The following is a 26736-nucleotide window of genomic DNA, read 5'->3' as shown; positions in this document are numbered from 1 at the left end:
CAAAGGGATATTTAATTTTAACATCCACAAGGCACTCAGCACAGCGCGCTTTCCTGCGTGGATTGCTGCTCACCACTTCCAGGAATACCTTCCCAACCAGACCAAGGAAGGCAGCTCAGTCGAGAGCCTCCCGCCCCGCCCCCAGGGGGAGGGGCCCAGATCGCTCCGCCCCTCGCCCTCGCCCTCGCCCCGCCCCGTCGCGTAACCCGGATACACACCCACGCTCCCCTTTCACCTCGCTGCCGTTGGCTAACGTGGAAGTCGGACTAGCCTGCCGGGGAAAGAACCTACACCTAGCTGCCCAGCGAGTCGGGCGCTCGTGGCGGCGACGGTGCTTTTCGCAGCGCCACTCGGCCTTTCCTGGGAGGAAGTGATGGGGCGTACGGGGGCCGGGGAGCGGGCGCCAGTGTAGCCCGCGCGGCGCCTGGCCCGGAGCGCGGCGGTGGGCGCGGGGAGGCCTGTGAGAGCCGCAGCCCAGAGCGACCGGCCTCCCGCGCCATGGCCCCCATGGGCATCCGCCTTTCCCCCCTGGGGGTGGCCGTGTTTTGCCTGCTGGGGCTCGGCGTGCTCTACCACCTCTACTCGGGCTTCCTGGCCGGCCGCTTTAGTCTCTTCGGCCTGGGCGGCGAGCCTGCCGGCGGCGCGGCGGGACCCCCGGCCGCGGCCGACGGGGGCACAGTGGACTTGCGCGAGATGCTGGCTGTGTCGGTGCTGGCCGCAGTCCGCGGCGGCGACGAGGTGAGGCGCGTCCGCGAGAGCAACGTCCTCCACGAGAAGTCCAAGGGGAAGACGCGCGAGGGAGCCGACGACAAGATGACCAGCGGCGATGTGCTGTCCAACCGCAAGATGTTCTATCTGCTCAAGACCGCCTTTCCCAGCGTGCAGGTGGGAGCCCACGGGCGGCGCGCCCACTCGGGCTTGGGAGCGCGTCTCGGCGCGTCAACTCTTTTTAACAGTATGGGGTGTGGAACCTCTGGTTCCCATTTTGTAGATGTGGAAATTTAGACCCAGAAGTTAACGTGCACAAGGTCATACAAGCAGAAGAGGAGCTGGGTGAGGTTGCACGTAGTCTGACTCACAGGGCCCGTGCCCTTTTGGCTCGTCCTGGGTTGGCTCTGCGCTGTGTGTATCTGGGATCAGGAGGCCTTGAAACGAAAAGGCTGAGAAAGTTAATTGCACCCGCGGCTTCGGGCCCTTCTGTAAAACGAAGGGGTTGGCTAAAATCTCCATACCCTTTATCCTTCCTTGATTTCATCCCTAGAAAGGTCGAAACCGGAGTACACATTTTCTGCCTGACTTGCCAGTAGCCAGCAGAAAGATCATTGTTGCAGAGCTGTTAGTATGCGGGGCGTGTGTGTGCGTGTGTGTGCGCGCGCGCGCGCGCGCGACGGGGAGTATTCGCTGTGGTTTTATCAGAACGCTAAGTTTATAGTTTGCGGGCCCTTCAAGGAGGTACTTAAAAATATACCAGCCGTTGATCCCACCTGACACTTGATTAAAGATCCATATTGACTCCAGAGAATAAGAATTGAGTAATATTTGCCTTTTCTTCGAGTAGATTTCTAGGAAGGGAGTTGACATTTTCTTAGGGAAATCCAGACATTTTGGATTTCTTATTAATACTTTGTGAATACACCATTTCAGTGGAGCTGCTGTTGAGTTGAATAAAGCTTTTTTAAAATTTGCAATTACAGAGGAAGATCTCAACATTGTGTAGCAGCACCTTATTAATGTATGTCTTAACTCACCTGTGGTTTTGGCTACTGGGAGGAAAAACTGTCTTCACTGGAATTTTATTAGATAAATACTGATGTTCAAACCCAGGCTTCTTTGGAAGGTGTCTGACCTTTTACTGCTGATCTTGAAAGAGTTAGGAGAATATTGTCATTGTTTAGTTATGTATTTTGTGTAATGCTTCTTCCAGTCCATTATAATACTTCTTTGGTTTTGTTTTTTATTCTCCTGTCTCCCCTTTCTTTCATTTTTTTCTTTTTTCCAGTGGAAAGGAACATTGGATTTTCTATCATGAGCTACTGGATACCAGATGTAACTAATGTTGGAATTTTTTTTTTTTTTCAAATTTCTACTTAAAACACAATATTTCCACTTTTTCTTTCTTCTACTTTTTTTATCACAAATAATACTTATCTTTTTTTGCATCTAGATTTAAGATGTGTTTGTGAAATATCTTACTCCTTTCCCAAAACACGTGTGTTTACTTCCTTACGAATTTATAGAGGAAACAGGAGATTCAGAGAAGTTGATATTTAATAGTTATAACAGTACGAATAATAACCGTTTATTGAATGTATTCTAGGTGCCCAAATACTGGCTACACAGGACTTCGTCTTGTCCTTACAGTAACTTTAAGAAGTAAATTTTATTTCTGCCTACTTTACAAATGGGAACTATGAGGCTCATGACGCTCCAGCTTATATGAACTACCCAACATTTTAGCTAGATCTTCAGGAGACTTCTTAAAACTTACAATTGTAGAAACTTAAAAGCAATAATAGTGAAATATAGCAAGCAGAGTTGAATTTTTTTTAAGTAAAAACAAAAGTATCTTAAATATTGAAAACACATCTGTATGTGTGTGCATTCTCACTTATTAGCAAACAAGAGAATGGCTGCCAAGGGGAGTGAGTTGCATTTTATTAAACACAAAAGCTAAACTTTTGGAATTGCAGATGTTGAAGTCTCTGGCTTAATATAAAATAACTTTTTGTTTTCTTGTGACTATTTGAATGTCTGCATGTGCTTCTGTAGTGTTCATGTTGGGTCATGACTGAAGGAACAGAGGAGGTTTGTGCTCATTTATACTGTCAAAGTAGGGATGGTGTCATGTTGAGCCATCTCCTTATACCCCTGTGTTACAAGCTAGAGGCCAAATATTGTAGCCATCTAAGTGGAGAATCAACCTAAAAGAGTCTTTCTCCTTTTTTGCCTTCCCCTCTCCTAATGCCCAGAAGTACAGTCTTAAATGCCTGGTTGATTTTGAAGCCTCATCCTGAATTTCTTGGTAAGAAATTTAAATTATATCTCACTTAGTTGACTTCCTAGTGGAAAAACATCATTGAGAAGCAACAAATACTTCTTTGTTTTATCCTAGTGCCCCGTGTAAATGTAAATAGGTCTGTTTCCTCCCACTACTTTCCTGTGTAGAGTATGAAGTCTTAGCTTTCTTATCTAATTTTCACTCAGTAAAAGGATATACTAGGAGTTACTCTAGAGCATTCAGCTGGAGACAGTTTTGTCCCCTAATTGACATTTGGCAATGTTGGAAGACGTTTTTGATGTCACAACGAGGGGTGGGATGCTATTGGCATCTAGTGGGTAGGGGGTAAACATCCTATCATACACAGGACAACCCCCTGTAACAAAGAATTATCTGGTCAGTTTTGTCAATTGGTTCCAAGGTTGAGGAATCATACTCCAGAGAAGTGAGTGTTGTCCTAACAAAACTCAAGTTTCACCTAGGATCCCTGGATTTCCTTTTGTCTTCAGTTTTTCTTTAGGGTAGAGATCCCAGAGACCCCTCCAGGCAGCCAGTCTCCTCTTGCTAAACATTTTGGCAATGCTTGATTGATTTCATTGTGTCAAAGTAATAGTAACTGGAGCCATTTGTATGGCCCTGTCTCTATATCATTGCAGGTAACAGTGAAAATGAAGGCTGGAGATACTTTTGTGGAGTGAGTTTGCAGCCACAGAACAGACAAACTTAGATTTATAATTTTGATTTATTGTACAGAGGACTGTCTGTTTGAGGGGCTCCTGTCCTCAACTTGATTTGTTCAAAGTTCTGACAATGACTTATTTGAAGGTAAAGCCTGGTACCCCAAACCGGTAGCAGCAGCTTGGGTCAGTGCCTTCCTTGACCTATAAGGTGGAAGTTAAGCATCTCTCTTTCAACAGAAGTATGTCCCAGAAAAGTTTGAGAAGCACTAATATAGTGCAGAGAACATTTGCACTGACATCTTGTGCAGTCACCAGCCTAGGTGATACTGGCCAGTCATTTAACTTCTTTGAGCCATAGTTTCTTCTTCTGTAAAATCAGAATAGTAATTGGTTTAGACATAAGCATTCAAAGCAAAGGAAAAGAAACTAGTTCAAAGGAACAGGCCCAAGAGGGATAGTAGGAGAGCAAATTCGTGTAATCTAATGAGTTTGAGTAAAATGCACTTGGGAGAATTATTGTGGAAGAGATTGGAAAGGTAGACAGGGAATAGGTTATATTCCAAGCTCTAAGGAGTTTGGACCTTATCTATAGTTTACTGCTAGAATACTAAAAGAAGGCCAGATTTAGCTGACTTTTCTTGAGGCCTGCAATAAGCCATATTTTGGGCTTTGGGCATTTGGAGGTAGATAGGAACTAGTTAGGAAACTGTTTGAAAAGGCCATGGAGAGATGAGGACCAGGACTTAAGTGGTGGGGTGGGGAAGTTATGCTCAGCTTGTTTTACTGGCTGACATTTGTTTAGCCCTTTGCAAGCCACAAAAATTGAATTAAACTTCTTAATAACATTATTTATTTATCTTCACAACAACAAAGGAGGTTAAGTTCTGCAGCCTCTATTTTTCAGATAAAGGCTTGGAGAGGCTAAATAATTTGCCAAAGATTACACAGCTAGAAAATAATCTTAGATTCACTGAGATTCACTTACTGGTCAGCGAATCATCTCAGGTCTGTCTAATTCTCTATATAAGGCAGTATAGCAGATGTAACAGAAGTATACTTTTAACTTCAGTGTTACAAATGAATGGAGAGACTCAGAGTAGATACTTGGAGGGTGGTTTGGAGGGGAGCAAAGTAAATACTGGGAGACCAGTTAGGAGGCTTTTTCAGGTGAGAGCTAATATGTTTTGAATTGAGAGTGTGGTTTAGAGAAGATAGATGTAGAAGTACATGAAAGAATTTATAGGGATATGTCAAAAATAACTCCTCTATTTATAGCTTTCACAGTTGGGGGTTTTGTTGCTGGTGAAGGGGAGTGGTGGTTAAGTTGGGGGGCAGATTATGAATGCCATTTTAGACTTGCTGTGTTAGAGATGCCTTTGATATGTCCAGGAGGAGATGTCAAAGAGGCAGTTGAATATGTGAGTCTGAAGCTCTGAAGAAACATCTGAACTGAAAATACAGATCTGCGAGTCATTGGTGTTGTGATGTTAATTGAAACTGGTTGTGGACAGAATTGATTAGGGAGAGAATGTTACATGAAAGGGGAATATCAGGGATTAGAACCAAGGATAATGAACACTGAAAACAATCATTTAATAAGAGTAGTAGCACCCAACCTTTATTATACTTTGTGTTAAGCAGTGTACTGAGTTTGTTTTACCTGTCCTGTTTCATTCTTCTTAAGAACCTTGCAGGAAGATAGATCATTGTCCCTTTTTACCAACAAGGTTGTAGCTCAGAAAGGTTAGGTGACTAGTCTAAGTTATTCACATATCCAATAAATTGAGGAGTTGGCATTTGAACTCAGGCAACCTTTGATTGAGAGGTGAAGAAATGGAGACCGTGAGTAAAGACAAACCTTTTGAGAAAGTGGGCTTTTAAGGAAGTTGGCTGGGGTGTTAGGTGTGTTACGTTTCCTAAGAAAAGGTTCTGTGCTTTCTTTTTGGTATATTTGTTTTTAAGATATGAGACACTACAGCATGTTTAATTGTTTATAGAGATATATATGAGAGATAGTAGTTGATAATAAAAGATTTCTGTAAAGGTGTGAAGAGAATGGGACAGGTAGAGGGGTGTTTATTTATATGTCTAGAAAATAGTTTTGAATGCCTACTGTATTGGTCAGAAACAGAACCAATAGAGATTTATTATAAGGAATTGGCTCATGTGATTATGGAGGCTGAGAAGTCCCGTGATTTGTCAGCTGGAAACCTGCAAGCTGGAAACCCAGGAAAGAAGTGGTGTGATTCAGTCCAAGTCCAAAGGCCTGAGAACCAGGAGAGCTGGTGGTGTTAGTCTCAGTCGGAGGTCAGGGGAAGACTGATGTTCTAGCTCAGCAGTAAGGCAGAAGAAGGGGCAGTCTCTCTTCTCCCTCCTTTTGTTCTATTCATGCCCTCAAAACACTGAATGTTGCCCACCCACTTTAGAGAGGGCAATCTATTTAATTGAATTCACTGATTCAAATGCTAATCTCATCCAGAAACACCCTCACAGATAGAACCAGAAATAATGGTTAGCCAAATCTCTGGGCATCCCATAATCCAGTCAAGTTGCCGTATAAAATTATCACACCTACAGTGTGATAGGCACTGTGTGAGGTATTATATTCAAAAACTTATTAGGATATAATGGAGAAATGCAGTAAATGGATTTCTTCTTAAGGCGTTAACCAGAAGTCCCTTCAAACCCCCAACGTAACTGAACTAGCATACTAATGGCATTGATTGTGTTTGGGGGCCTTGAGCTTTGACAATACTGTTTTAATAGAGTAGTCAATAAATTATGTGAGATATTTAATAGTTTATTATGAATTAGGCTTTGTATTAGATGATTTGCCCAACTGTAGGCTAATGTTAGTGTTCTGACTACATTTAAGATAGGCTAGGCTAAGCTGTGATGTTTGGTAGGTTAGATGTATCAAATCCATTTTTGACTTCAGATATTTTCAACTTATGCACTACAAACGCTCCTCAGTTTACAATGGGTTTATCAGGACATAACTCCATCATAAGTTGAGGAGCATTTGTATTATGTAAATATTTGATTCCTGACCCCTGACATGATTGTGCTAATTTAGGTATTGTTTAGCATATAGATTAAACATTTTCTGTCCTCAAAATTATAGAACACTCCTACTATTCTGTACCTATTCTCATATCTAATGCTGCCTCTTTTAAGCTGTGTTTTCCCTTCAGATCTGCACCTATCTATTACTATTTTATTCCCCAAATTATTTTTCCTGTTTCCCCTACCTCCCACCCAGTAACATCTTTTTTTTTTTTCCCTCAGAGTTACTGATGCAAGGTTGAGGTTTAAAGGAAAAGACTTAAACTAAATTGATTTACACATGCGAGTTTCTTCTGGCTCTTAAACTATTCAGGTGTATTTACTTTGATATAGAAGAGAAAATGCATTAGGAAAGACTGAGTAGGCGATGCTGTAGTAATGACATCCTCCAATTCTCAGAAGCCTGACACTCTCCAAAGCGATTGTCCTCCAGGCAGTGACTGTGACCTAGTTGATGTTGATGTGTGATTCTGCCATGTCAACATACCAGGGAAAGAGAAGAGTTTGGAGAATTGGACAGGAGCTTTCTTTTTATTGTCTAAGCCAGAAAGTGATGCACATTCACATTTTTGTCCATATTTTGCGCATCTATGTTTTTGTCCACATTCTTCTGGCCAGAATCTCTCTCGTGTGCCTCTAACTACAACGTAGATGGGAAGTATAGTCTCCCAGATGTTCAGGAAGGAAAAGAAAACTGGACATTGTGAGTACTAGAAATGCCTATACAGGAGGCAAGTTAACCTAAAGAAATCTGTACTTCGTATACCTAGAGGCTAACAAAAGGATCTGAGAATGTTGTGTAGGTGGAGACTGCAAGATGAGCCGTTACGTACCAGCATAGCCCAAGATCAGTTTACTGTTTTTTGATTTCTAGAATCTTTTTATGCTTACCCTTCTAAAATTATAGGTTCTCTGAAAGCTGCATTTTTCATTCCCACCATAATGGGCTGCTTTGGGAGTGGTTGGCTGGGTGTGGGGAGGGGGCAGGGATTGGCTGGGGCTATTTGTAGGTATGGGTTTTTTGGAGCGTGGGTTAATTTCTTATGCTTCAATTCCTTGTTGAGGTCTTTGACAGGCAGTAAGGATGAGGTAGGAAGAGTAGGTTGAGTGGAAGAGGATTATGGGTAAGAAATAATAAACAATAGTTGCTAAGAATAATATTGTCAGTTAAGATTATTTATTGAGTACCTACTTTGGTTTAGACAATGGGGATGGAGCTACAGTAATGAAGAAAATGTATGTCCTTGGACTCACAGAACTTATGTTCTAGCTGATCAAGATAGTAAACGTGTAAACAAGTAAGATGGTTTCTGATAAGGGCTTTGAAGAAGAAAAAATAAGGTCATGTGGGAAGTGTTTCTGGGGATCCCGCTTTATCAGTGGTAGTCTGGAAAGGCCACTCTGAGGCAGTGTCATTTGAATCGAGACCTGAATAAGAACATGCAGAAATCTGGGGAAAGTGTGTAAAGCAGAAGAATACAGCAAGTACAAATGTCCTGAGACCGAGTGACCATAACACTACTAAGTCTGGAGTACAGAAAATAAGGGTGCAAATAGAGAGAGATGACTGGATAGCACTTACTGCTATCATTACCCAGATCATCTAGGACTTATGTTGTAGATTAAGACAAGGAGTCTGGGTTTTATCTCTGCATAATGAGAAACCAATCACTCAATGCTCAATAATCAACTTCATATTATGGTTTGTTTCTTTCTTTCTATACTTTGTACCTGCCCATTTGCTCCTCTTCCCCTCCCTTTAGCTTACTGCAGTGACTAGGACCCTCTGCACATTGTTAATAGCTATTATGATGGAGGGCAACTGGCTCTTCACCATCTGGCTTCCGTTACTCTCTGACCTCAACTCCTTAGCCTTTCTCCTTAGCTCGCTCTGCTGTAGGCTTGCTGGCTGCCTTGCTGGTCTCCTTGCTGCCCTCTGAACATACCAGGCACATTCCAACCGTAGGGTCTTTTCATTTGTTTTTCATTGGGCTGGAATGTAGTTGTAGATGCCTGCCAGGCTTATTTTCTTTAGATCTCTTCACTCAAATAGCACCTTTTCAGTGAAGGACTTCTCTAGTTATGTTACCTTTTTTTTTTCCCCCAAAAAAATAACTTCATTGTAGCATAGTTTATGTATCATATAATTTGCCTATTTCTTTTCTTTTTTTTTTTTTTTTTTGAGACAGAGTCTCGCTCTGTTGCCCAGGCTGGAGTGCAGTGACGTGATCTTGGCTCACTGCAGCCTCCACTTCCCTGGTTCAAGTGATTCTTCTGCCTCAGCCTCCTGAGTAGCTGTGACTACAGATGCGTGCCTATTTCAAGTATATTAATTCAGTTCTTTTTAGTAGAACTGCCAAATTGTACAACTATCATCATTTATCAGTTTTAGAACATTTTCACCACCCTAGTAATACCCTTGTCCCCATTAACTATTCATCCTTGTTTTTATCCCTTATCCCAGGCAACCACTGATCTGTCTGTCTCTATACATTTGTCTTTCTGGACATTTTACATTAATGGAATCAAACAGTATATGGTCTCGTGTGTTGCTGCTTTCACAAAGCAAGAGGGTTTATCCATGCTTTAGCCTGATCAGTGCTTTAATTCTTATTTATGGTTGAGTAACTTCCCATTGTCTGGATATACCAAATATACTTACCCATTCATCAGGATAATGGATAAACTACTAATTGATGTAATTAGTAGTTTTCTGGTTTTGGCCGTTATGAATAATTACCTAGTTACCCTTTCTTAATAATCCTATCTACCCTTTTTCTTAACGAGTAACCCTTCCTCTACTCTCTTAATAACCCATCCTCTACTCTCCAACAACATCTTTCTGTCCTTTTGGTCTTTATTTTCTCCTCCTTACCACTATCCAGCATGCTACATGTTTTTTCATTCATCTTGTTATCTATACTAGAATCTGAGTTCCACAGGGCAGAAATTTTTGTCTCACATTGATCACTGGTATCTTTAGGACCTGTAACTGTGTCTGTCATATAGTAGGCAGTCAGTAAACATTTGCTGAATTAATAAAGGCAGAAGTGAAAAAATTGAATGTTTACTTTGCTCTGTACTAAAAAACATTTAATGATTTAAGTGGTTTGATGTTTCTAGAATATTACTATTTTTAACCTCCCCTGTGATAATTTGCAGTGTTTCAGGGTACCTTCTGGTGCTGATAGTTGTGGGACTTTTTTTTTTGAGACGGAGTTTCGCTCTTGTTACCCAGGCTGGAGTGCAATGGCGAGATCTCGGCTCACCACAACCTCCGCCTCCTGGGTTCAGGCAATTCTCCTGCCTCAGCCTCCTGAGTAGCTGGGATTCCAGGCACGCGCCACCATGCCCAGCTAATTTTTTGTATTTTTAGTAAAGACGGGGTTTCACCATGTTGACCAGGATGGTCTCGATCTCTTGACCTCGTGATCCACCCGCCTTGGCCTCCCAAAGTGCTGGGATTACAGGTGGGACTTTTAAAAACCATGTTTGTGACTTTCTGAAGACTATTATGGGAATCCAGGTGAGAGATGGTGTATTGACAATACTCATGTATTGTCAGTGCTGTAATCAGTCTGGCACTGCAGCATGGGTTCTAGGCATGGCATCACATGTAGTATAAACATGACCTCCTCTGGAAAGGGAGCTTGTCAAAACACACAGGGCCTAATAGCCTGTCTTGCTGAGAGTGTAAGTCCCTAACTAAAATCCACATTTTGGGGACATTTTTTCTTGGGTGTGTGTATTATGATGTGATTGAGGTCGTGTAATGAGGCAGTATTCAAATAAGAATGATGATTTATTATTAACTTAATTCTTAAAGTACACTCAATTCTTAGATTTAGTCCATTGGAATATGCTAGTTTACAAAAGTAAATGCAGTTTTAAAACATTATTTTTAAAACACAGTTTTACAAATCAGACTATAAACTATAGTAAGAAACACACTGTTGAAAACAGTGTTTTTTACATAGGATGGGGCAGGGGCATATTTGACAATGTCTGGAGACATTTTTGTTTGTCACAACTGAGGGTGGTGCTGCTGGCATCTAGTGTGTTCTACTGGCATTTAGCCAGGGTTGCTGTTAAACATCCTACAGTGCACCACAGGACAGCCCCACAACAAAGAATTACACAGTCCAAATTGTCAGTCATTCCAAAGTTGAGCAATCTCAGTTTAAAAGCATCTGTAATGTATTTGTAAATGCACAGAATACTTAAAGTATTATACAAACACATGTATATTTAATATATATTATAGAGAGAGAATATCTATATGTAAGGGTGTGTGTGCGTGTGTGTGTGTGTGTGTGTACTATGTATGTATGTAAGGGGGTGGGGTAATAAGAGACTGTATTCCTCTACTCTAGTAACATCCCTTCATCTATTTCTTTCCTTACCCCACACCCTTACATATCTCTGGTAAGTCAGATTTATTTTATGTTTTAATTTTGTTCCTTAGTTTAAAAAAAAGGTAAAAAATTTGACTGTACCTCCCTATTCTGTGATATGTCTTTGGTGTATAGTGAAAACAACACTGATTTTTTTTTTTGTATGTCCCTTTTGATTACTTGTTTCCATTTTACTTAGGTATTATAATATACTAGCTTATTATCTGTTTCATTGTTTTCAGTTTCCTTATTGGTTAAAGGTATATTTTACATGATCACTTTTCTAGGCTGTTTTGTCTCTTAGCATTTATAATTACCCATTTTTAAGATATATTGCTTTTTAAATCTATTGTAATTTTTCTTCTAACTCTAGTTGCTTATGTTGTGTTCCAGAATATTGTCTATTTTCACACTTTAGAGCATTATTAAGGTTTAAGTAGTTTGTTTCTTCAATGTTCAATTTCTCTATATTTCTCTATATCTGAAATATCTGTCTTGATTAGTCAACATACCAAGCTTGAATATTAGATTGGGAAGCATTTACAGACCTGATGTCATGGATTTTTTTTTTTTTTTTAATTTTCATTTGGCAATATGGAACATCAAAAGAAATAGGGATTTACTTATTTATAATTTGTGTGATTTTTGTCTGAAGTATTTTTTCTTTTGTAGTTTATCAAATAGAGATATTTTATTTTTATTTTTTTAACTGTCACCTGTTTTTAATGCAGATAAATACTGAGGAACACGTGGATGCAGCTGATCAGGAGGTTATCTTGTGGGATCATAAGATTCCTGAGGATATCCTAAAGCAAGTAACTACTCCTAAAGAGGTACCAGCAGAAAGTGTTACTGTCTGGATTGACCCACTTGATGCTACACAGGAATATACAGGTAATTTTAAAACTGAACTCAAACATTTGACTGACATTTAGTAGTAGAGAACCAGAACCAAGGCATACTTCCTGGAAGTGATAGTGGCTCACTGATAGTTCAGTGAAGAAGGATTTTTAACAGTAGCAGCAAAATGGTTTATACTGGACACCTATAATTGAAGAAGCTTCTTTAGCCAGAATTTAGTATTTACTTGGGATATTGGGAATTTAAGTTTTAATGCATGTGCATCTGACTTTTGAATTCAAAATAGTAAATTTCTAAGTACTTAGAAAGCAGGTAAGTAACAAAACAGAATTACTGCCCCTCCAGCCCCCTTTTTACCTAGTCCTAGTCAGATTTTATTTTTGTAGATCCCTCTCAGGCCTTGTTTCTTACCCAGAGGTAGCTAATTTCTGCCTTTTTCTCTCTCCATTTGGTTCATATGTTAAAGTTAGTTGTTTGTTTATCTTGCTAGGTGGTAAGTTCCCTAAATGTGGGGGCGCGTCTGCATTTTTGCCTTTGTATTTCAGTGCTTTTGCACTGAGCTTGAATCATAGCTATCAATATATAACTTTGGAGAACAGGGAGAACACACTAGAGGTATACATCTAATAGTAACTGCAATTACAAAGCAGAGTTTTTTAGGAGTAGATAATAGAAATATGGAATATCGTGGGATTTGTTTATAAAATTTCTTCCTAAACTGAGTTTGGCCTGATCATATAATAGCATTTAGTGATCACATGCCTTTTGCAGGGACTATTTTAAGTGTCTAATTTGATTTTTAATATTAAAAGTTACTTTATACCTAAAGATGAGTGCTTAGTTATTGTTTATATTATACAGATAAGGAAACTGAATTTAAGTAGTTTACCCAAGGACATTCAGGTAACAAAATGGTGGGCTAGGAGAATAACCCAGGTAATCTGTCTATTGAACCAGAACTCTTTTGTTTTGTGTGATTTTTATAATATAAAAGGGTCTTGATTCTAAATGTAATTTTTTTTTAACTTTTAAGTTCAGGAGTACAAGTGCAGGCTTGTTACATGGGGTAAATGTGTGTCATGACACCCAAGTATTAAGCCTAGTATCCGTTAGTTATTTTTCCTGATTCTCTCTCCTCTCACTCTCTATCCTCTGAAAGACCCCAATGTGTGTTGTTCCCCTCTATGTGTCCATGTGTTCTCATCATTTAGCTCCCACTTAGAGAACACATGGTATTTGGTTTTCTGTTCCTGTGTTAGTTTGCTAAGGATAATGGCCTCCAGCTCCATCCGTGCCCCTGCAAAGGACCTGATCTTGTTCTTTTTTATGGCTGCAGAGTATTCCATGATATATACGTATCACATTTTTTTTTTTACCTGGTCTGTCATTGATGGGAATTTAAGATGATTCCGTGTCTTTGCTGTTGTAAATAGTGCTGCGGTGAACATACATGTGCATGTGTCTTTATAATAGAATGATTTATATTCTTTTGGATATATACCCAGTAATAGGAATGCTGGGTCGAATAGTATTTCTTCCTTTAGACCTTTGAATTGCCACACCGTCTTCCACAGTGGCTTAACTAATTTACACTCCCACTAACAGTGTATAAGCATTCCTTTTTCTCCACAACCTCACTCACATCTGTTATTTTTTGACTTTTTAATAATTGCCATTCTGACTGGTGAGAGGTGGTATCTAATTGTGAACCAGACCTTTAGCCACTCCTTTAAACTGGCTCTTGCCCTTGGACTCTGTTTGCTTGAAGGGATTATTGTCTTGGAAAGACATTTTGTGTACATAAATTTTTTAATGAAATAAAGTATAATATTGTATCCTGACTTTATGCACATTACTTTGACATTTGTGTGTCTTGTTTTGTTTTTTTCTCATAGAGGATCTTCGAAAGTATGTCACTACTATGGTGTGTGTGGCTGTAAATGGTAAACCTGTGCTAGGAGTTATACATAAGCCATTTTCCGAATATACAGGTATGACATATGCTAGAGCTTTCAAGAGTTATTGTTATTGAACCGTTTATCTATAGCATTTACCGTCCTGCACCCAAATTTGTGTCCACTCCTGTGTTAGTTTCCTAGGGCTGCTGTAGCAAAATAACACAAATTATGTGTCTTAAACGACAGAAATGTAGTGTCTGATAGTTCTGGAGCCTAGAAAACTAAAATTGTGGTGCTGGCAGAGCCATGCTCTCCCTGAAACCTGTAAGGGACAATTTTTTTTTGTTTTTGTCTTAGCTTCTGGCAGTTTGCCAGTATTCTGTGGTGGTGGTTGGTTTATAAGTGCTTATTCCAATCTCTACCTCCATCATCATATGGCATTCTCTCTGTGTATCTGTGTCTCCCCTCTTACAAGCGCACCAGTTATATTGGATTAAGTGCCCACCCTACTGTAGTGTGACTGCATCTTAACATAGTACATCAGTCATGACCCTATTTCCAAATAAAATCAGTTTCCAAGGTGCTGGGATTGAGGATGTCAGCATATCTTTTTGGGGGGCATAGTTCAACCATAACAACCCAGAAAGTTAAGGTAAGCATTGAGATGAGATTATACCGGGTTAGAGTAGGTTCTTAAGCCAATTAGCGTATTTTTATAAGAAACAGAAAGGACACAGACACATGTGGGATAAGATGATGTGAAAGTGGAGGCAGAGATTGGAGTGATGTCTTTAATAGGCTAAGGACTGCAGTCACAGGACCTAGGAGAGAATCATGGAAGTTATTTTCCCTCAGAGCCTCCAGAAGAAACTAACTCTTCTGACCCCTTGATTTTAGACTTCTGGCCTTTAGAACTGTAAGAAAATACATATATTTTTTATAAGCCATCAGGTTTGTGTTACAAATTGAGTATCCGTTTTCTGAAATGTTTGGGGGGCAGAAGTGTTTCACATTGCAGATTTTATGTATTTGCATATATGTAATGAGATCTTGGAGATGGGACCCAAGTATAAACATGAAATTTATTTATATTTAATATATAGCTTGTTTACATTGCTTGAAGGTAATGTTGTACAACATTTTAAATAATTTTGTGCTGGAAGCAAAGTTTTGTCTGTGACCCATCATGAGATCCAGTGTGGAATTTTTCACTTGTGGCATCATGTCGGTGCTTGTTTTGGAGCATTTCAAATTTTGAAATTTTGGATTAGAGATTCTCAACCTGTAGTTTTTTATGGCAGCTTTAGGATACTGATACAATGGGCATCCCATACTAATGTCATTTACTCCAGTCATCCCCATTGTATCTTAGGGGCATGATTGGTAACTGCATAAAAAGACTGTCTATGAAGTGGGGAGAAACAGAAAGACAAAGTTAATATTTGATTACTCTAAAATTGTGGATTAGCTTTGCTGAATAACTGTGAATCCCACATTCCAGCTGCTCTGAGATTGGCTAAACATCTATTTGATTGCTGGCTGTGTGTTTCAAAATCAAGTCCACTTTGTGCTATCTGACTTTCTTCTTTTCATAATTCAAATAATTTTTAAAGTTGATGGTTTGATAAACTACAAAAGATTTATGCCATTGCCGTGGCAAAGTACTGTGAGATTATATCATTGTTTATGGCTTATGGATTACTTTCATGTATTTTTTTAAATCCTTACTGAATTAGTTAGGATACACACTAGGCTGTTAATTTAGACTGCCATAATGTAACCAAAATATTTGAGGTTGAACACAAAGTAGTTTATTTCTCTCTTCTCTAATACACGGTATATAAGCAGTCTGTGACTGCCAGGGTAGTTCCCTGGTGCCAGGCATGCAGTTCTGTCTCTATTGCTGTTTTGCTGTTGCCTTCCTCTGTGTCACTGAGGATGGCTCACCACTTCAGCCATATTTCACCAATGGAAAGGGTAAAAAGAGAGACATGGGGGACATTTCCCACTAAGGGTTTGACTTGTGAAGTCAAACATCCATCTCTTCACCTCACATCCCATTGATCAAAACCTATCTAGAACCCAGTCGCAAAGGAGCCAAAAAAAAAATGTCCTTATTTTCAATGGCTATCCAAACTAAAATTTAGGGATTCTGTCATTAGCATACTACTGCTACACAGAGAGAGGGACACAGACTAAAGTCAGTACTCTCACTTACAAATAAGGAAATGAGACTCAAAAATTTAATACATTCCTCAAGGTCATTCATGTAAATTATTAGTAGAATCAACCCTAGAAATTTTATTCAAATCAATATCACACCACTTTCAAAATAGTAACTCCATAATTTCTAACATTTATATAGTGTTTAACAATTTACAGTTTACTTAATGTTACCTTATTTGAATCTTTCAGTAACTATATGACAAGGAAAGACATTATCTTTTTTATAGTTGAAAAAATGGACTTAGGAGCTCCCATCATGAAAACCATAAATTCAAAATGTGACTGTAAGAACTAACCACTTCTTATTAGTATCTCAAAATTATTTTGTATTTTCACAGTTCATGAAGTGCATTGACATAAATTTTTTCAGTCTCCAATAACTCTGGAAGGAATTCTACCATAATGGAAATTATGGTGACTTTTTTTTAAGTTTGCAGAGTAAAAGTTAAAAATTAAAAATTTATAATAAAAAGTTAAAAAATTATAATAAAAAGTTAAAATTAAAAGTTAAAAAGTAAAAATTAAAAATTTCGATTTTACAGAGTAAATACAGAGCTTAAGTCTTTGAATCCTTCTTGTTCTTTTGATGCTGCCTCTTGTTATCTCACTATATCAGTTAGGAGGGCGTTTAGCTACACACAATGTAAATCTGATTACAGTGATTCCACAAGGGTTTCTTTTTCTCAACTAACAAGAAGGCCAAAGTGTAGGTGTGCTTCAGTGACTCCATAATATGTTTAAGGACCTGACTTCTCTCTTTTTGCTTTTTTTTCTTACAAGGTAGCTTTTTGTTTGCATGTTCACAAAGGTGGGTCCTCTCATTTACCATGGTTCTGTTTTAGGCAGGAAGAAAGGAGAAAGAAGAGAGGTAAAAAAGGTCTACCCCAGATATTCTTTGTATTAGGAAAAAAGTAACTTGAAGTCCTATCCATTAAACCTCTGCTTCATTTTATTGGCCAAATGTCACATGGCACCTTTACCTGCAAACAGAGCCTGCTATTCCAAAGAGAATTGGAAGCTCAATAAAGGAAATGAAGAGGAAATTGATATTAGATAGGCAAATAGGTTCACATTCTATGGGCGTTGTTTTCCACATCTGTACGTACTGAGGGAAGAGTAGGCATAATAAAATGCCCCTTTTTAGAAACCTTTGTTTAATAAGGATATATATTCATCTCTCATCTATAGGCTTACTCACCTTAAAGAAGCCAAATATCCCGAACTTGGGAAAAAGTAGTTTCTAAAAATGTCTTTTTTCAGTTAGTAATGTAATACCCCACTCTTCTGTAATGTGGCTAACTTGCCTAATACACGGGAACACAAAGGTGCTTGCCAGTCAGCAAACTCTCTGAAATAATCAATAAGTTCAGAATTATGTTGGGTTGACCTTCCATTCCCACACTGAACGTCTGTTTGCCTTGTGTCCTCCTCCTGGAATGTTATTTTCAGATCCAGACGGTATGTTGATGCTGGCAGAATACCAATTTTTAAGTATTGGTATGTTTACCAGAATTTAGCTACACTTGACTATTGTGGGAACTAGATATTATTGTTGTTGGCAGTAGTTGGAGCAAAGCTTATAAAAATTTTTATCAGGCTTAATTTGAGTTAATTCCTTGAGTTTGAAATTCTTAGAAGCAAGAAATATTTCAATAGTGTTTTAATGAAGTAATATATAAATGTATAAGTAAATATAGTACCATAGACCCATGAACTGTGCAGACAATCAGTGTTGGGACACTGGTTGTTGAAAATCTGTGTGTAACTTTTGACTCCTCAGAAATTTAACTGCAAATAGGCTCCTTTTGACCAGAAATCTTATCAATAACTTAGTTGATTAACACATATTTTGTATATTTATTATGTACTGTATTCTTACAATAAAGTAAGCTAGAGGAAAGAAAATGTTACTGAGAAAAATCATAAGAACAAATATGATTGAATAAGAGGAAGTGGTTTATGATAAAGGTCTTCATCCTTTTTGTCTTCACATTGAGTAGGCAGAGGAGGAGGAGAAAGAGAAGGGATTGCTCTTGTCGTCTCAGGTGGAGGAGGTGGAAGGAGAGGCAGGGTGACTTGGTGTAACTTTAGGGAAATATGTTGTAATGTCTGTTTGACTGTTTTGCTTTTCATTTCTCTAAAACTTTTACTATATGGTACCAATCCTTCCTTATTTGCTTTGGTTTCAGTGACTGTATCATAAAACAGTCCATGTCATAAAATAAGTCAAAAGCAGTCTTGAATAATGGGAACCTTTCTTCCAAATTGTTTAATATTAATTTGTTTTCTGGTGCTGCTTCTTCTGTGTCTTCTTTCTCATCGTCTAGCCCTGGTTTGAAGCACTCATCTCCATCAAGTTGTCTTCTGTTAATTCCTCTGGTGTGGTGTATAGTCACTCTTGAATGTCTTCGAGATCCCTATCTTGAAACCCTTTAGTCCCTACCTTTTAAAAATATTGTCTACAATCTTTCCTGGTTTTCTTGATTGCCTCTGTTGTAAATCTTGTAGAGACATGCACAATATCTGGGCAGTTTTTTTCCAGCAGGAATTTACTAATTTGGGCTTGATACATTTCATGACTTTTTCTGTAACAATGGCATCTTCAGTGGTGTAATCCTTCCAGATTTTCAATGATCTTCTCTGTTAGGGTTCTGTACTATTAGTACTGACAGTCTTCCATAGAGTACTTTGTATAATGAGCCTTCAGGGTCCTTATGACCTCATGCTCTAGAGGCTGGATTAGAGACATAGTGTTTGGGGCCAAGTAGACCACTTGATGCCTTTAGTGTTGAACTCATGGGGTGCTGGATGGCCAGGGGCATTGTCCCATACTTGTACTTTCTGACAAGGTACTTTCTGACTTCAGGGTCAGAGCATCCATGGACTCAATTCAGAAAAAGGATCTTGTTGTCCAGGCCTTCTTGTTGTAGTCAGAAGACTAGCAAGCAGCTGGTGTTTGTCTTTTCCTTTCAAGACTCAGGGGTTATAGCGGGTTTTGTAGATAAGGGCTATCCTGAGCATAAACCTGACTACATTATACAAAACAGTAGAGTTAGCCTATCCCTTCCTGTCTTAAATCCTGATGCTCATTTCTCTTCCTTACTAGTAAATATTTTTTGTGGCGTATCTATCTATCTATCTATCTATCTATCTATCTATCTATCTATATTCCTTTTTTTTTTTTTTTCCAGGGTAGGACACTTTTGTCTTCGTTGAAAACCTGTTCAAGCAGACAGAACCCAGTAATTTTCTTAATGGCATCTGGGAACTAGTCTGCTGCTGCTCCTCCTGTTATCTTGGCATTTTTTAAAGCCAGAACTCTTTCTAAAATTATCAAACCATCCTTTGCTGGTATTAAATAATCCAGCTTTAGATTCTTCACCTTCTTTTTTTTTTAAAGTTGTCATATGACTTCACTTTTTCTTGAATCATACTACAGTCTTTAGGCATATAGCAATTTTGTACCCACGTAATAGCTGCATTTTCAATATGAGATAAAATATTTCATAAAAAATGTTAAGATTTTTGCACCTGTTGGTGTAGCTTCAGCAATGGCTTCTTGAATTTTCTTTTTTTTTTCATAATTTTTATGCTGTATTCATTTATCTTGAAACAGCAGACAATCACAGCTGTAGATCTCAATCTGTGGCGTATATCAAGCAATTCAACTTATTCTTGTAGTGTCATGATTTTTCTCTACTTGGAAGCACTTCTGGCATCACTAGTGGCTCTTCAAATGGGTCTCATGGTATTATTCAAAGTTTGCATTAAACACTCTGAAATTGTACTCAACACTATGGAGAGTATGCAAAAAACCAGAAGAGATCAGTTTTTACCATGATAAGCACTTTACCGGAGAGACAAACTGCTCACATAGAGATGATTATGTCACACAGGGTTTTAAGTGGGTACTCCTGACACTTGGGCTCACACAATAGCATTGCGAGGTAGTATAAAATTATTTAAGTAGTACGTTATGTACTATAGTTAATTTTGTGCCGTTTATGATTTTACATTGGTTTACATTTCTTTTAACTGTAAATGGTGCTATGTATGTATGGTCTGTAAGTGCTTATGCGCTTAAGTTTTGGTAAGTTTTAACTTTTTATAATTTGTGTGTAGTTATGGTAGTAAATGGTAAAACAAGCTAACACCAACATCTGTTTTATGCATTCATGCCATACCTAGCTTTTTTTAATTTTTTCTAAAAAATATTTCTAGGCTACATAGTTTGTCTATGAATTTTTTTCAAATTGTCACAAATCTCCAAAAAGCTTACCAAAATATTTATTGAAAAATATCTGGGTATAAGTGGAGCTACGCAGTTCAAACCCATGTTGTTCAAGGGTCAAGTGTATATTCACTCAGTGAAATTTGTAGCTATTAATAATAAATTGTAATGTCTGAAGTCGCTGTAGGAAAGTACCAACCACTTTTTATTTCCTACTGGACTTTTTTTTTTTTTTTAGCATATCTTGCAGGTAAAATAAAACACATTCTGTAGCTGCTGTTCTACCTTAACACTATTACCTCATCATCATCCATCATTTATATTTATTTAAACACCTACTGTATTTTTAAGTTAGCAATTCTTACATTATTCTGGTAGTATGTACTGAGATATGCTGTAATATTTTTATTCTCTTATGCAATACTGACCTCTAGAGATAAAACAGTGTAAATTCACTTCTTTACTGTTTTTGGAATATTTATAAAAAATTTAGAGGATTTTTTTCTCTTCATTTTTTTATTATGAATAATTTCAAACAAACAAAATTATAATGAATACTTATATACCCCTTCATCCAGATTTAATAGTTGATAACAGTTTTACATATTTGCTTTCCTATTTTTTGGCCTATGTATCTTAAAGAAAATTATAAGGATCATAATATTTTACCCTTATGCTTCAGTATGCATCTCTAAAAAGTAAGTACATTTTCTGCACAAGGACTATATAATAAAATTAACAATTATTTCCTAATGTCATGGAATATTTACATTTCCCCAGTTGCTCCCAAGGTGTATTTTACAGTTAATTACTTCACACCAAGATCCAATCAACCAACAAGCATTTATTTTGGTTGATAGATTTTTAAGGTTTCATAATCTAGAACAACCCCTAGGCCCCTTATCCTTCCCATGACATTGACTTTGAGAAGTTTAAGTCATTTCTCCTTTAGAATATCCCACCTTTTGGACTTGTCTGATTGTTTCCAGAGGGTGCCATTAAACTTGTTTATTTTTATATCCTCTTATAAAGTGCAGATTAGATACCAATCCTTGGTTGGATTGAGGTGAAGCATTTTTGTTGTGATTACACTGTAGGTATGTTTCATGTACTTCCTACTGCATCGCATTACATAATACTTGTCTCTTGCCATTTAATGATGTTCAGATGATTAAAGTGGTCATGACCTGATCTCTTAATTATAAAGTTTTTATTTTTTTGCTACTAGCAGGTAATCTGGAGAGAGATTTTGACATCATTTCAGATCAGTTTTTATTAAACCTTTCACATAATAGTTTTTAGATCTATTGAAGATGTTATAAAGTGAGATTTTCTAATTCTGTTGTTTCTACATATATTACCATGAATTCTTCTATAGAGAACTTTCTCTATTAACTGGAGTTAATTTGTTTATCCTGAAATGTTTCTTCTAGAAAAGCAGGATAAATATTTAATTCTTTTTGTTTTTATTTATTAATTTTCAGAGTAAGGAGTTAGTTATATAGAACACTACCAGCAGGAGCATGATTTTCCAGGGAGGAACAGGTTTTCTCTCTATATAAAATATTCTTATGATCTAATGAATTTTATATGTTCAGTGTGGTTCAAACAACTACTGTTGTTATTAAGTTAAATGTGTTCTTTTTGTTGCTCACTTTCGCTGATGCCTTTCTTCTTTTTTCTTTGCATACTCATGTAGTCCTTTTCTTTAGACGTCGTCTCATTGTCTCTTGGTTCACTACTATAAGCAACAATGAAATTAGCATATTTTAGCCTTGACCATCATCCCATTTTAGTCAGTTTTATTCTTTTGATGTTTACTTTTCCACTCTCCTATTCAGCTTGTCAGAGTTAAATGGTGTCCTTTAACTTTTATCAGCCAACTGTGAGATAACCACTTACACATACCTTATTCTTTTACCTTATTCCTTCCCATCTTTGGTTTCCTCAGAAATCCACAGTAAAATTTGTTCAGTGGTAACCAACAATGCATTTACTAAGAGTTCCTCAGTCACCCCTTGGTTGGATAAAGCTTGCCTTAGAAGTGATAACTCATGGTATGATCTTCCCTGAGTACATGCTACCAACTTCGTCTATAGTCTTGATAACTTGAAAGACTACTTGGCTAGTTATAGTCTTTGATTCACCCTGTATTAGTTTCCTTGGGCTGTTGTAACAAGTTACCACAAACTTGAAACAACAGAAAATTATTATTTTAAAGTTCTGGAGGCCAGAAGTCTGGTATCAAGAAGTCAACAGGGCCATGCTTCCTCTGCAGGGTTAAAGGAAGTTTTCTCATGCAGCTTCTGGTGGCTGTAGACATTGTTGGCATTCCTTAGTCAGTAGATGCATCACTCCAGTCTCTGCCTCTGTCTTCACATGAAAATCTCCTTTCTGTCTCCTTTGCTTATAAGGACACCAGTCATTAGATTTAGGGCCCACCTTACTCCACTATGACCTCAGCTGAACTAATTACATTTGCAAATATCCTGTTTCCAAATGAATTCACAATCTGAAGGTTCCAAGTGGACGTGAAGTTTGGTCGGACACTATTCAACCCACTAAACTTTATCTTTGATGATTTAACTATGATATCTTTTAGAACTGGCATTCTGGGCAGATTTTCCAGGTGCTCAGTGTGTCTCTTAGTATAGATATTTAGGTCCTCTCCTAATTTTTAAAATTATTTTAGAGATAAGATCTCACTCTGTTGCTGATGCTGGCGTGCAGTGGCATGATCATAGCTCACTGCAGCCTCGAACACCTGGGCTCCAGTGATCCTCCCACTTTGGCCTCCTAGAGTGCTGGGATTACAGGCACAAGCCACTGAGCCCAGACTAAGATCCTCTTTTATTTTTTAGGAACATTTTCTTGAATTGTAATTTTATAGATTAGCTCTATCCTAATAGTTTTTCTTTTTCAGGGGCTTCTTATATTTGTATGTTAACTCTTCTTTAGTTTTTTTTACCTATCACTTTCTTTGTAGTTCCTTTTATATGCTTGCTTGTTTCGTTTTCCTTTTTGCTTTTCTCATTGCTTGCTATACTTTTGAACAAGTCTGTTGCCCTTTGTGTGCCCTGTGATTCAGTGCTAAGCCTGCAGTGATTGTCTTTTCTTTGTTTTCAGTTTCTTTTCTGTGTTAGGTGAGCTCCCATTTCACAGCTTGTTATTGTTTGCCCATCTTTTCTGAGTTGTTGATCTTTTGTTTCATGGCATTTATTCAATATATCGTTGCTTTTTATTTTTAGTCATGTTAGATACTGGTTTATAGGTTTTCTCTGCATTGTGGAAATTCATGTAGTCTGAAATGTTTTCATCTGTGTTTTCTTTTTATATTTTTCAGTGGACATTGCAGTTTTATGTTTCTTATTCATTCATATTTGGGTCAGCTATTGTGGGATTAATGGAAGAGTGGTGGCAGAATCAGTTCGGGAGCTTTCATGTCTTTTAGTGTGGGAAAGACTTTATCTTCATTATTAGTATGCTTTTTTGTTTTCAGAGTTCTCCTTTCTTGTTTGATCTGACCTTGTTTCAATAAAGCCCCCATCTTACTGTCTTCTCTTCAGCTCTAGTTGCTGTCTTCCAAATCCCAAAAGATGCCTTACATCATCATCCCCTCCCTCGCTGCCACCAGGGTGTTCTCAAGACTACACTTTTGGTCCCATGTCTTCTCCAAGCTGCTGCTTGATGCTTTGTTGCCAAATTTTAGGCCTGTTTTCAGTACTTCTCATTTTAGATGGGACCTCTTCCTTCTGGGGAGAAATCCTGGCTGCTATTATCTGAGTCCTGCAGCCACTGGGAGTTCTCTGACCTCTTGGCACCTCTGCGAAGCTCCTGCTATAATCCCCACACTAGGGTTAGCTTCAGCACTTATCCTGCTAATCTTCAGCGTTTACTCCTTTACTTTCTCTTACATTTTTGTTGATAGCTCTCTTCTGTCTCCTACTTACTCTGTAGGTATAGAGCATGGGTATTTCTATTTGTTCTTCTTATTGCTGCATATAGTTTTCAGAAGGAGGTATGAGAAGAGTCCAGGAGACTGCCATTATTCTTGGGGAACTCAGAAACCCAGACTCAGCTAATGTTTTTGATTTTTTTTTTCTGCAGCCAGAAATAAGCTGGTGATGCAGCTGGTTTCATTACTAGCCATGGTGGACTATATCTTGCCCTGTAGTGAGTGACTGCTAAAACAACAATCTAATTGGGATAATTCTGAGTAAGTTTGTTCTCTTGTATAGTTTTATAGTCAGTGAAGAAAACTTCCAAACCAAGAAAATCATCTGAAGCCATCTCTAGCATCCCCTTCCCTTTAAAATTTCTATTCTATTTTGAAATCTAAGGCTTCTTCTTTAATACTCTGATAAGGCTGATATGTAAATCCAGCTCACCTCTTTTAACTATTTTCTGTTTATAAAGTCACTTAGGAGTTTGAGCTAATATGCAGATAATTGAAACCATGAGTATATCAGAAATTGAGGCAGTATATGAGAAAATGAATTTTAAAATTGGAGTTAGGGAAGTTAGTTGTGCTTATGTTGCTCCCAGGAATCAGACTTTGAACTGGAGATTAGCTTCAGGATGTTTATTAGGGAGTGCTCTTGGGATCACATTTGTGAAAGGGAGAGAAGAAAGTGAGATAGATGCAGGGAGAAGTGGAGTTGCAGTGTCATCCCAGTGGAGCATGGGAATCCTTAAGCTAGATATTTAATAGTCGTTTTCATTGGCTGTGCAAGATTGCATGACCTTTTTCAGTTTTGTCTTAATACATGTCTATTTTAATGTAAAAATACAGATATATTACTTTTGTACTCTGAAAAAAATACAAATAATTTTTTAGAAGAGAGTATTTTGTCAATCATATGGTACTTTGGGTTCTGAAGAATATAACCTTTAGTTTTAAAGCTTCAGTGGCATTTATGGATATTATATTTGCTTTTCAGCTTGGGCAATGGTAGATGGTGGTTCAAATGTGAAAGCCCGCTCTTCCTACAATGAGAAGACCCCAAGGATCGTTGTGTCTCGTTCCCATTCAGGGATGGTCAAACAGGTCGCTCTTCAGACTTTTGGAAACCAGACTACAATTATCCCAGCTGGTGGTGCTGGTATGTTCTTCCTGTGTGATCCCTGGAGTGTGTTCCTGGCATTGTCAAGACTATGTCAGGAGACTAATTTGCTTGTCCATGCTTGGGAAGAAAGTGAAGAGGAATAGTGTACTTTCAAGGCAGGCTTGGGCTCCTGTTTGGTAACCTCAAGGGTGGGATTTTAGTCACTGTTCCATTCTTAGTAGAAAGAAGCAATCTCACAACAGTGATCTCTCTTCTTGAATATACAAAAGCATATTCCCATTAGATCTACCACTAGTTGCTTTTTATGCAATCTGATTTCAAAATGATTATCTTATTTAACTGTGGGAATATCAGGGAGAGAAAGAAAGATCAAGCACTTAAGATCCTTCATCTGAGAGAAAGATGCCAAGTGTCATCATAAGTATTATTAGAAAGGCTAATCCCTGGGTCACTTTAACACCCCTGAACTCTTTAACCTGCATGCCTGGGATGAGCAAGAGAGGCTGGTACCCATCCAGCTTACTGTGTTTTCTGTACTATTGTATTACCCAATTAAAGATCAGCAGTCAGCTTAGTTTTTCTGAAAAGAAACAGATAATAAATATTTCAAGCCTCATGAGCCATATACAGTCTCTGTTGCATACTATTCTTTGATTTTCTTTAATGAACTTTTAAACAAATTTTTAAAATTCTCATCTTAAGAGCCCTATAAGAACAGGCCATGACCTGGATTTGGCTTGAGGGGCTGTTTGTCACATCCTGTTATGACTGTGGTCTAACACGTCAGAAATGTTTTAATTCGGGTTAATAGCAAATTATGGTCAGAAAACAAACGTGTTGGAAAACCTTCTCAGCACGCATAAAGGGAGAAGTAATACTTCTTAACAGTTTTTTTTGAGACAGGATCTCATTTTGTCTCCCAGGCTGGAGTGCAGTGGTGTGATCTCTGCTCACCGCAACCTCTTCCTCCCAGGCTGAAGCAATTTTCATGCCTCAGCCTCCTGAGTAGCTGGGACTACAGGCATGCACCACCATGCCTGGCTAATTTTTTGTATCTTTAGTAGAGTTGGGGTTTTACCACGTTGTCCATGCTGATCTCAAATTCCTGAGCTCAGGCAATCTGCCTGCCTTGGCCTCCCAAAGTGCTACAGGTTTAAGCCACCACACTTGGCCAAGATTTTTTAACTTTTAAGCCTAATAGTTTTAATTTTCTGTTCTATAAATCTGCCTTCTTTAATATGGCTTCATTGTTTTCTTAGAGGCTCTCTGTTAGGTTGGTTAGGAAAAGTAATGTCCAGAATACCCAGTAGGAATGA

General features: G+C 38.2%; 1 protein-coding gene across 1 annotated transcript in view; it reads left to right on the top strand.

Annotated features, from left to right (window-relative positions):
* Positions 1-233: 233 nt before the first annotated feature.
* The window catches only part of BPNT2 (3'(2'), 5'-bisphosphate nucleotidase 2), a 32952-nt gene continuing 6449 nt past the window's right edge, over positions 234-26736 (top strand). Inside the window, exons 1-4 of the mRNA XM_064384210.1 lie at positions 234-885; positions 11870-12032; positions 13895-13990; positions 25295-25456. Of these exons, the coding sequence (XP_064240280.1) occupies positions 499-885; positions 11870-12032; positions 13895-13990; positions 25295-25456 (808 nt within the window). The 5' untranslated portion in view covers positions 234-498. The remainder of the gene's footprint in view (positions 886-11869; positions 12033-13894; positions 13991-25294; positions 25457-26736) is intronic.

The sequence above is a fragment of the Aotus nancymaae genome, unplaced genomic scaffold (genome assembly GCF_030222135.1).
Source record: "Aotus nancymaae isolate 86718 unplaced genomic scaffold, 86718_ANA_hifiasm-v0.15.2.pri h1tg000036l, whole genome shotgun sequence".
Classification (NCBI taxonomy): domain Eukaryota; kingdom Metazoa; phylum Chordata; class Mammalia; order Primates; family Aotidae; genus Aotus; species Aotus nancymaae.
Note: the sequence above shows the minus strand (reverse complement) of the source record. Positions and strands in the feature narration are given on the sequence as shown.